The sequence below is a fragment of the Melopsittacus undulatus genome, chromosome 3 (assembly GCF_012275295.1).
Source record: "Melopsittacus undulatus isolate bMelUnd1 chromosome 3, bMelUnd1.mat.Z, whole genome shotgun sequence".
In the NCBI taxonomy this organism is placed as follows: Eukaryota; Metazoa; Chordata; class Aves; order Psittaciformes; family Psittaculidae; genus Melopsittacus; species Melopsittacus undulatus.
The window spans coordinates 32134824-32147097 of record NC_047529.1 but is presented as its reverse complement, the minus strand read 5'-3'; the positions used below and the strand labels follow the sequence as shown (position 1 = coordinate 32147097).

General features: G+C 38.7%; 1 protein-coding gene across 7 annotated transcripts in view; it reads right to left on the bottom strand.

Moving 5' to 3' along the window:
* The window catches only part of MYT1L (myelin transcription factor 1 like), a 128509-nt gene extending 124278 nt beyond the window's left edge, over nt 1–4231 (bottom strand). For all 7 annotated transcript variants that reach the window (XM_034060520.1, XM_034060525.1, XM_034060522.1 and 4 more), the window contains exons 1-3: nt 4111–4231; nt 3895–3928; nt 3531–3593 (exon numbers count right to left, since the gene is read on the bottom strand). In XM_034060520.1, the coding sequence (XP_033916411.1) occupies nt 3531–3593; nt 3895–3928; nt 4111–4207 (194 nt within the window). In that variant the 5' untranslated portion in view covers nt 4208–4231. The remainder of the gene's footprint in view (nt 1–3530; nt 3594–3894; nt 3929–4110) is intronic.
* Nucleotides 4232–12274: the final 8043 nt, after the last annotated feature.

Here is a 12274-nt window from a genome sequence, read left to right as displayed (position 1 = left end):
TTATTCATTATTATGCTGCTATGCACAATGGACCTGAAGACCTGCCGAATGAATAAAATAAACAGGATAAATAAAATAAATCAGGAGCACAGCCCAGGGAGAGGCTCCAGTCCTCACTCCTAAGATTTGTATTCTTTTTTTGTTTCCACCACTACCTGAATGTGTCCATAGCTTTGTTTTGGTTTTGTTTTTGGATCTTTCACAGACTTTTTTTTTTATTTTTCTTTTATATTTTAGGCCCCAGTACTGCCAAGATACATGTATTTCTTTAACTGCTTGATCTGTGAGTAGTTCAGTTGGCCTCAGGTGCCTGGAAATGTAAACAACAGGTACTGAAATCCTATACTTATAAACCCTAACATCTAGGCACAGCTAGGCATAGCCTCATGCTGTGCATCATGCACAGCACCAGAGGGTTCATGATAGCTTTGAGTTTCTCGGCATTATTAAAATACTAAAAAAAAAAAAAAAAACAAACAAAAAAAGAGATGAGCCTGCTCTGAAAAAAGTCGACACATCAACTAACTATGGCACTTAGGGCCAAACTCCAAACCTTCTATGCAGTCACTGGAGAGAGGTGCTTTTGAAAAGTTAATTTTAGAGATACAAGCATCCTGCCCTAAAGTGCCCTGCAGAGAAGCCTGTCCATCTTAGATGTCTATTAGCATGCCCAAACAAGCTAAAATTAAGCAGCAAACTTAAGAGCTGGGAGCAAAGCACCACCTAAGTCATGCAAGGTTTTGCTTCAAACTAAGATTTGACACAAAGAAATATCCAAGATGGAAATGATAGAACAAGCTGTTACCAATGTTATCTGTGCTAATAGCAGTCTTGTGTTTTCATACCTCTTAAAGGAAACATGAATCACATATAAGGCCTTCTTTTTTCCCTAGCTAACCCTAACACTGCAGCTCTTTCATAATTAAAAATACAATTGGGGTAAAAACATATGATGAAACTCTACTTAAAGTTCCACCTAGTATCTTAACAGCAGAACAACAACTCATCCCCTGAAGCTGAAAAATTCTAAAGGATCTGTTTATTTCAGCTCAAGTTTAGCATAGTATCTGAACATGGCTTTTACTGTGACATTGGTGTTACAAGGATAAAATTACAATGAGCCACACCTCCCCTCCCTGAAATTCCAGAGACTTATAAAAGAAATAGAAATCTGGAGAGCACTGACTACATCTACTGGAAGCAAATGCATTTCATTCCTAATAATGAGCTGGTCTGGTACTGTGAATGGAAAGGTCTTAACCTCATTAAAATGCTCTGTAGGTCTAAACGGAATTGAGTTAGGCATCAGCTGAGATAAGGAATTCCCTGAACACATGAAATTTTTAAGACAGTCTTGGAAGAAATGTTGGATGGTCTTTCCCACCCAAACAGAAAAATAGAAAAGAGAAAAAGAGACATTCCTTCACATTCTTTCAATAAACTTAAATTTCCTAGGTATTAGTTGGCCTAGATAAAAGATTACTGCTTTTCCGGGAAATAAGTATGTACATTGTAAACCCCAACAAAAAACTTTGTGGTTTTAGGCAAAATAAGACATATATTGGTTAAATATATTTGGATTAGTGGATTGGCAATCAGTGTGACAAGAAAACATTAAAACCCCACAAATTCTTTAGAAAAAAAAAAAAAAAGGAATTTTTGAAGTATTTCCAATTTTTACTCTTTGCGCATCTGCCCAAAATTTCATTTAATTAGCAGCTCTGAGATTCAGTCTGTTCGTGTACTGACATACCAGAATCATGTCAAGAAAGCAAAATATGGAATTAACATCTCAAAACTGCATGTAATCTTCCCAAACCTCACATCTATTCCTTCCTGCTTCCCCCAAAGGGTGATTTTACACAAACACAGGCACATAGATCAAAGTTAGAGCAATTCAGAAGAAAAGTCGGACTTTTTTTTAACCTAAAGACTTTTTTTCTGTATGTTTCATGACTTTTGTTATTAAAATCTCCACATAAATTACATGAAGTGTAAAGAAATGAACGTAGTTACAATCTTGTAACTAGAAAGGACATTACAGTCATGTAATTTAACTGTTGACTGTGAAATTTCTGAGAGAAAATAAGGATTTTATGCCATCTATTAATTACTGATAAGGCTGGTATTTACATGAAGAAAATGGACAAAAGAAAACCACGTTTTGAAATGAGAAGTCACAAGTGAATTTAAGAACCACTTTGGTTACTTTTCCTAAATCAGTGTTCTGATCTAACCAAGTCCTTCAAATAACCACAAAAACATCAACACTTTTATGAGTGAGGAAAAAAAAAAGTAGGAAAAAAAAAGTGAATATAATTAAGTTTTACATTGTTTATATGTAATTCAAAGGGACTTTTATATCAGGCATGTCACTTTTCTCATTCTAATTTTGAAAGTATTTCCTGGACTTGTCCTTAGGCTTCATTCACTGATAAGAAAAAAGGCACGAGTGGACTGAGTGACACTGCGTGGACTGACATGGCATAGTTTTCTATCTTTTCCTATTTCAAATAAATGCCCTAAACTACAAACATATGATTTCAATTTAATTCATAAAAAAACATATGCCCTCATTACAAAGCAGTTCTCAAATTTAGTATGAAATACGTATTCTTATAAATACCACAAGTGCTTTAAAACCTGAAAAAGTCAAGAATTAAAAAAATCTTAACAGTTTGAGGAGAATTTAACACAGGTTTGATCACCCTCCCCTCTCCCCATTTAGAAGTGAGATGGCCAAAACATCAGCCATTTTATCTCCTACAAGGGGCTGCTGTATAAAATATGTTAAATGAAATGCACAGCACATGAGAAAAATTCATGTATTCTAGAGCTCTTAAATTTTCAAAATATTGAACAAGAAATTCACAGAGAAATGATTCAGGAAAGGAGAGCTGCATAGACAGATGTACAACAATACTGAACATGGACACCGCAGACACAGAAATGTAAAGATTAAGTTGTAAATTAAGGTGAAGCACACGCAGTATTTGTAACACATGCTACCTTGATATATTAACAGGAAACAGCTAAAAACATGTTCTTAACAGATGTCACCACATATCACGGTTTAGAAACTTAAGTAAAGGTATTCATAACTATAATATAACATTTGAACCCTAAAGTCTTATTACCACTGATTTGCCTTAGGCTTTGACTTTTGAGTTCAACCTGATCATTGAACTTAACATGTGCAGGAGTTCATTCTCATTCAGTTATAAAATACATTAAATAACAGAAGTCACACTGGCACCAACATGTCAGTAGGGCCATATTTTAATTTGCAACACATGAACAAGAGAACTGTATTCAAAATTTGGGAGAAGATTGACAATAAAAATGTTTCCTCAGCAAAAATGTGAGTTAGATTTTGCATTACATTCAGAAATTAAAAAAAAAAAAACAACTGAATTTGAATGGCTTCTAGAATGTCTAATTGCTATTTTTATCATTGGTTTATCAAGGTCACACCAGCTAACTTGTTTACCAAATCACTTCACTAAATTATGAAAAATTACAGGTATTACCTTCTGTGCCTTGCATATTTGCCACTAACATGACCACTGCCATCACAGCCAGGTGTGGGACAGCTGCAAAAGAAGAGAATTAATTATATAGGTGCCAGTATGCTGCAGAAAGCTCATACTAAAAGCAGGCAGAAGGTATTACAGAGATGGAGGGCAACCAAGACAGAAAGAGAAATCAAAAAACTGAAAGGGAAAAAAAAAAAGAGGGGATGCTTTTTATTAGCAAGTCTCGAGCGAATTAATTTCATCAGTGCAGCAGGGCATGAGCAAACCACCAATGAACTTGAAAGTGCATTATACCCATTAAAAGGCATGAATTTTCTAAATTGCTAATGGGGATAGATTTTACACTCAGAGCACTAACCTGAACAGCTCTTGTATGGCTGGTTCCACGGGAACTGCAGAGAGATGGAAAATATATAAAAATTTATCATCTATTACAAGTCCCCCTCTTCTACAGAAAATTACCAGAAAGGTTGTGTAAAAGCAAGGGTCAGAATGAATCGTGCAAAGAGATTCTGGAGGATGAAGGTCACCCTGAGCAGGGGCCTTGAGTGATTTACTGAAGCAAGAGACGTACCTCGAACACCTTTGGAGCGTGTGCGATGGCGCTTCTCGTCTGCATCCACCTCCATCTGGGAATAGATTAGCAGGCAGTCAATGTTCTTATCCTGCATGCACAGACTATCAATGCACAGCCTGATACAGTCTCTCACACAATTTATTGACACTATTTTAATTCCATTTTATTCTATAAGGGAAAGTGCACCTTACAGGGGATTTTTACAATCTTTACATTTATTTAAAAGCAGAAAATGTGATAATTTCTGCTTTAATCAGTCTGTTTGCATGCCCTGCTTTCATAGCAAATTATATTCAGCTAAGTGCTCGCTCTTCTTTCTGAAGGGATATTTCTGACATAAACTCCTGATTACTCCCATATATTTTGAAACAATGATTCAATAGCTTTCTACACAATTTAAAACTAAAGTCAAGGGGTTGCACACCATAGGTCACTTTCTAAGTAAACACTTTGCAGTGGGAAAGAAAGGAAGGGATAATGACTGAAAAGGAGATAAAGGGTCATCATTAGAACTTCAAAGATTTCATTTTATTTAATATGGTATTACGACCTTCGCCAACATGTTTCATTGTTCAGATGTGTTTTTCAGGAATGTGCTCATTTGCTACATGTGGCTTAATCTTTATCTTCATTTTATAAACAGCATGCTTATCTGATGTAGGTTCCTAGGCAGTATTAAATATACAGCTATCTTAAACATTTACCAAACAGGTGAAGGGCTGGAGATGAGACCTTGGAAAGCATAAACACTGATCTACAGTAGTTACCATGGGCCACATGCGCTCTTCTGATTTTCCATGTACTATTGCTACCATGTATAGTTGCACTATTATACTCAAAAGTAAACTGTATAGGCTAGCTAGAGTTTATGATTTGTACAACCTAAGCAGATTGCACTGAGCTATGCTGAGGAAAATATATACAGTATCTGTATCATCAGCTCCTTTAGAACTGAAGAATGGGATGGCAAGATGGATCTGCAGTACTTCATACATAGAGATGATATTGTAAAGGTCAGGAAGCACAGAAATCAACTACTGGGCTTTAGTTCCCCCAGGAAAAAAAAATTAATCACTGGTTTACAGCAATATCCTTGGATTGATATCTGCTAAGAATGTCACATATCTCATGCAATAACATGGAAACAGATCCAAGGGACTTTCACTTAATCACCTGGTATTCTTCAGTCAGTACCTTAACACAAAGGTGGGAAGCAACTAACAAGGAACAAATCAAGATGCACTTTTGCAGAGCTCCCTCAACACATTAGCAGGAAAGAGTCAGCACAACAAAATTTGAGGGTGACAGGGATTTTATGAAAAGAAAGGGCTGCTCCCACAAAGCTCTGTGCTACTGATGTAATTTTGCTTCTTGGTAGTCGTCATCTGGCTCCTGGTAGCATTATATATTCTAAAGGGATGATCTTCTAAAATAAACAGACATTACAAAAGCTAATACAACACAAGCATCTATTAGGGGGCTTCAGTGAAGTCTTCTGAAGGGGACCTTTGCATCATTTTGAGTAGGTTTCATTTGTAAATTAAGACATCTACATATAGCTGTATGCATACACATTAGGAGCACAGGATTCTATCATCATCAGCAACAATGTTATCTGAGATAGAGCAGGGTATCCCATGAAGCCTTCAACTGCCAGTCCAGAAAGCCATAGAAGGGTACAAGTCCTCTGCTATATCTGCCAGCCCTCTGTAGGTGTTTCAGATATGCTCTGGCATCAGAAATGACACCAGCTGCCTATGCTTAGACAACTGAACTTACCTCTAGTTAACACAGCCACTGGAGCTAGAATAATTCCTCTGATCAGTTACTGGGTGTTACTTTAGGCTAGACAGAACAAGCCTCTAGACACCTTTGCTACTGTCTAGCACTGACTATAGCTTGAGATACTTAGCATGGCTGTAAATACCTCCTAGAGGCACCTAAATTGAATCTTAAATTTTAACCTACCACAGTGTCTATCCTACACCTTGAGTTCACACTCTGGCTGGCTTCTGAGCTCCTAAGATTTGATGTTTTTCAAGCTTTTCAAGTTGCTGTATCACAGCATAAAACAGCATCTTTGGTATATAAAAATTACCCACTAGATTATGATATTCTTTTATTAATAACAAAACAGTACACTGTGTTATTCTGCAACTCTTGCAATGTATAAGGACTTGAAGCTGCTGAGAAAAGCAATAAGAAAAAAAAAGCAGAAAAAAAAGCAGCTTATAGAAGGTGGAAGCGAAGACAGCCTGGGAGTAATACAAGGATATTGTCCACAAAGTTAGGGATCAGATCACAAAAGCTAAGGCCCAGTTGGAATTGAGTTTGGCCAGGGATGTCAAGGGTAACAGAAGGGCTTCTATAGATATGTTGCTGACAACAGAATAATGTGGGCCCCCTCTGAAAGGAAACAGAAGAACTGGCTACCCTGGATTTGAAGAAGACTGAGGTTTTCAATTACTTCTTTGCCTCTGTCTTACTGGCAAGTGATCTAGCTGCGCTGCCCAAGTCACAGAAGACAAATGCAGTAACTGGGAGAACGAAGACCTTAAGCTTGCTGTAGGAGATGAGCAGGTTTGAGATCATCTAAAGAACCTGAACATGCACAAGTCCATCAGACCTGATGAAATCCATCTGCAGGTCCTGAGAGAACTGCTGGATGAAGTTGCTAAAGCACTATCCATCATATTTGAAAAATCATGGCAGTCAGGCTATAAAAAGAACTAAAAATATTAATGAAATCCAAGTGTTAAAGGAAAATATACTAATAAGAGGAAATTACTTTAAAATATTTGGAAGGAAATATTCTTTTTATTATTTGGAGATAATGAATAGCTAGTATTAATAATTAAAAAAAGAATTTAAAAAAAAAAATTTAAAAAGCAGCTATTTATTATTTTAAAATCGAAGTTCCAGACAACATTTACTCCCCCAAATTAACACAGCCTTATAGCTCTCCAAGACATTGCTGTTGATATGTGGTAATCCTGGTATGCTTGGGAAATGTTGGAGAACTGAGAAAAATATTTGTACTTTTAACTGTTTAAAGGCATCTTTACTAAACGCTGAAGGGATGGTGTGGCTCACTAAGTTAATCTTCCTGATGTTGATCCTTAGTAACATCATACAAGAACTAACACAGGATACGAGATGATGAAACAATTAGCACCAGTCAACATATTATCATGAAAAATCTGTAATCAAACCACCTTGAAACCATGCTTTGATGTTACTTTGAAAATTATCGATACAGGTAGTTATGTTAGGGCATTATAGAAACATCTTTAAATATTTCACTTTCTCTTACTTAACATTCAGACAATAAAATTAGCACTTCATAAAATCAGCATACATATAATGGTTAACAAATATTAAGAATTTTTAAAAAAACATATTTAATAAGAGCCGAGTATAATTCCACAGGTACATGTTTTAGCCCCATAATATTCAGTATCTTCAACCTCAAAGGCTATATGTGTGGAAGAAAACTTCCTTCTGCAAGTAATAGAGGGGCCGACAAGGAGAGGTGCCATACTTGACATCATGCTCACCAACAGGGAGGGGCTGGTTGGAAATGTGATGCTCCAGGGCAGCCTTGGTTGTAGCGATCATGAAATGGTCAAATTCAAGATCCTCAGGACAGTGAGAAGAGCGTGCAGCAAGCTCACTGCCCTGGACTGCAAGAGAGCAAAATTTGGCCTCTTCAGAAACCTGCTTAGTAAGGTTCCATGGGATATAGCCCTAGAGGGCAGGGGGGCCCAAGACTGTTGGTTAATATTCAAGGATCACCTGCTACAAGCACTGGAGTGCTGCATCATGATGAAAAGGAAATAGGGCAAGAAGGACAGGAGGCCTCCATAAATGGATAAGGAGCTGCTGAGGAAATATAGAGGAAAAAAAGAGGCTTATAAAAGGTAGAAGCAAGGACAGGCAGCCTGGGAAGAATACAGGGGTGTTATCTGGGAAGCTAGGGACCAGGTTAGGAAAGCTAAGGGCCAGTTAGAATTCAACTTCACTAGGTGTCATGGGTTCAGCCGTGACAGTCATTTTTCTCCTTCTTGTAGCTGGTGCAGTGCTGTGTTTTGACTTCTGGGCTGGGAACAGTTGCTTGATAGCGAGCATGTTTGGAGGGTGTTTTTGTTCAAGGTTTTTTCTGAGCACATGCTCCAGCCAGGTGGAGGAGGGGAGGCTGGGAGGAAGGAGAGACAGGACACCTGACCCAGGCCAGCCAATGAGGTATTCCATACCATAGCACGTGATGCCCAGGATGCATACTGGGGAAGAGAGAGCTGGAGGGGTGGAGCTCGGGAGGAAAATGGAGGAGGGAGCACGCGGTGCTCAGCCGGGCAGGGTGGAGTGAGTTATGGGTCAGTGGCTGGTGGGGTGTTGTATTCCTTTCACTTGTTGTTTGCTGTATCATTATTATTTGTAGTAGTAAATGGCAGTAGGGATTTTGTGTTATGCCTTAGCAATTAAACCGTTCTTATCTCAATCCGTGGGGGCTACATTCTTTGGATTTTACTTCCTAACTATCCGGGAGTTGGGGGACTTGGTTTAAACCATGACACTAGGGATGTGAGAGATAACAGGAAGGGATTCTATAGGTATATTGCAAATAAAAGACAGACTAGGGACAACATGGGCCCCCTCCGGAAGCTATCAGGAGAACTGGCTACACAGGACTTTGGAGAAGGCTGAGGTTCTTAATGACTTCTTTGCCTCAGTCGTCACTGGCAAAGGCTCTGACCACACCACCCAAGTCTTGGAAGGCAGACACAGGGACTGTGAGAATGAAGACCCTAGGCCCACTGTAGGAGAGGATCTGGTTCAAGACCTTCTTAAGAAACTGAACATACACAAGTTCATGGGCCCTGATGAAATCCATCTGCAGGTCCTGAAGGAGCTGGCGAATGAAGTTGCAAAGCCACTGTCTATCATATTTGAAAAATCATGGCTGTCAGGTGAAGTTCCCGATGACTGGGAAAAGGGAAATATAACCCCCATTTTCAAGAAGGGGAAAATTGATGACCCAGGGAATTACAGACCAGTCAGTCTCACCTCTGTGCCTGGCAAAATCTTGGAGCAGATTCTCCTGGAAGGCATGCTAAGGCACACAAAAACAACAAGGTACTTGGTAACAGCCAGCATGGCTTCACTAAGGGGAAATCTTGTCTGACCAATTTGATGGCCTTCTATGATGGGGCTATGGAACTGATGGACATGGGTTGAGCAGTTGGCATCATCTACCTGGACTTGTGCAAAGCATTTGACACTGTCCCACACAAAATCCTTGTCTCTAAATTGGAGAGACATCAATTTGATAGGTGGACCCCTTGGTGGATAAAGAACTGGCTGGGTGGCAGCATGCAGAGTTGTGGTCAATGGCTCAATGTCCATCTGGAGACCAGTAACGAGTGGTGGCCCTCAGGGATCGGTGTTGGGACCAGTCTTGTTCAACATCTTTGTTGGTGACATGGACAGTGGGATTTAGTGCGCCCTCAGCAAGTTTGCCGATGCCACCAAGCTGTGTGGTTCGGTTGATATGCCGGAGGGAAGGAATGCCATCCAGAGGGACCTTGACACACTTGTGAGGTGGGCTGATGCCAGCCTTATGAAGTTTAACCATGACAAGTGCAGGGTCCTACACCTGGGTGGAAGCAATCCCAGGCACAGCTACAGGTTGGGCAAAGGACAAATTCAGAGCAGCCCTGCACAGAAGGACTTGGGGGTGTTGGTCAATGAGAAAATGAACGTGAGCCAGGAGTGTGAGCTTTCAGACCAGAAAGCCAATCATATCCTGGGCTGCATCAAAAGAGCGTTACTAACAGGTCGAAGGAGGTGATCCTGCCCCTCTACTCTGCTCTCCTGAGACCTCACTTGGAGTACTGTGTGCAGTTTCTTGCTAGAGGACTGGAGACTGCAAGGTTCAATCTCATTCCAAAACTTTCAGCTAAGCAAACACTTTGATTAGTGAATTATTCTGGTTTCACTATAGACATATCAGAAATCTAGAAAGCCATGGATGAACTAAGAGCCGTAGATCTGGTCTTGCAAAATTTTTCCTTCTCAATTGTTTCCTTACCTATATTTCTTCAAATGTAAAACTGGATTCTCAAATACTCTCAAAAGTTGTTCAGTGTTTACTGAGGCAGAGCATTCGCTGTCTATACTACACAAGGGTAGAAGATGCTATTTTTGATCTCACAAATCTATAGCAAGTACTGGCAAATCCTAGAATATTACATAATTGCTACTGCCAATGACATATGTTGCTAAAATTCTTTGAAATTTTGCTTTTCCCTAATCAGTAGTATTAGAGATACTCCTTATATGATAAAAGTAAAATGTTCAGAGACAAAAATTCTGATTTTCTGACAATTAAATGAGTTGATTATAAAAAAAAAAAAAGCTGCAGTTTAACATTCGTCTCCTTGTGACTGTCAAGGTACTTAGTAAAGGCAGATTTTCAGCCAGCCATGATGCAAGATTCAAATTTCTATAAGTAAGATATATGCTCTATTTTTATAGCCGTTTGCTCAGCATTTATTTTTATAACTAAAAATACTATTTCTTCTGTGTGGAAGTTAAAATGAAAGGATTTAAAGACTATCTTTTTTTTATCTAGTATCTGTAAGAATGAAACAAAGTATGTCAAATGAATTTCCCACAGTTAAAATACTTCTGCATTCTCATAATCAAAGAAGCATAACCTGGAAAATGATGAATAGTGTATGTCAGCAAGATATCCCGTACTATATTAGTACTTTCTAAAGTCTTCTTAAAAAAGGTTTTAAATTGACCTTATGCCTCTCTCCTCAGAACGTATCAGGAAAACCCAAATTCTAGCATACCTTGTTCAGCATGTCTGTGTAATCCAAAACCAATTATTTTTCTAATAATAGTATTTTCAAGTATGCCTCCTGATAATCTAAATAAGTTTTTTGTAGCCAGATATGGTTTGTGAAATACTATTGAACCTATTTTGTAAATGGTTTTTTTGCCATTGACTTCAGTGGGTCCCCAAATGCCTCTGTGCTTTATGACATGCTCTTTACTACATGAAAGACAGTTACAATACTCTTTCAGCATGCTGACCTCCACTCTCAAATAAGAAAAAACGTACAAATCATAAAGACCACTATATAAAACAAATCAGAAAATAATATCCTAAACTGAAAGTGCAGGACATGATTTCTTTGTGATATGTCTATACTTTAAAGAGCTATTCCTCTGTCTTGTGCAATTCTCATTTTCTGTGTTAATCTGAACTCATTCACGTGACCCACAACAAAGAAAAGGCAATTCCAAACTTCAAGAAAAAACAGAAGATTAAGAGGATGCAGAGTATATATTAATACACTGAAAATTTAAATTTATTTTAGACAACTAAAAATATTAGTGGTTAGCATGTGATCTCTATCATGATACTTAAACTACGAAGTTGTGGCACTATTCCAGAAGTACATTAAGACAGTACTTCATGTGTCCTTGCATTGCTTCTCAATGCTCTCCAGCCTAGAATGACACAGTATTTAGGGACTATGGGATTTTTTATTTTTAATAAATGTATATTTTAAACTATTTGACACAAAAATAGCCACATATAAAGTTTCATATGCAAATGCTAAAATCATGGAACAGGAGAAAACAAGGTGAAAACTCGGGAATTAAAACACGTAGATCAAGTTGGGGGTGTTGGTTGATGAGAAACTGAACATGAGCCAGCAGTCTGCAATTGCAGCTCAGAAAACCAACCACACCCTGAGCTGCATCAAAAGAAGCATGACCAGCAGGTCAAAGGAGGTAGTCCTGCCCCTCTACTCTGCCCTTGTGAGCCCTCACTCAGAGTATTGTGTGCAGTTCTGGTGTCCTCAACATAAAAAGGACATGGAGCTGCTGGAGCAAATTCAGCAGAGGACCATAAGGATTATCAGGAAGCTGTAGCACCTCCCATATGAAGACACGCTGAGAAAGTTGAGGCTGTTTAGCCTGGAGAAGGCTGCGTGGAGACCTCACAGCATCCTTCCAGTATCTGAAGGGGGCCTATGAGAATGCCAAAGAGGGACTTTTCATCAGGAACTGTAATGACAGGACAGGGGGCAATGGGTTCATACTTAAGCAGGGGAGATTTAGGTTAGATACAAGGAACAAGTTC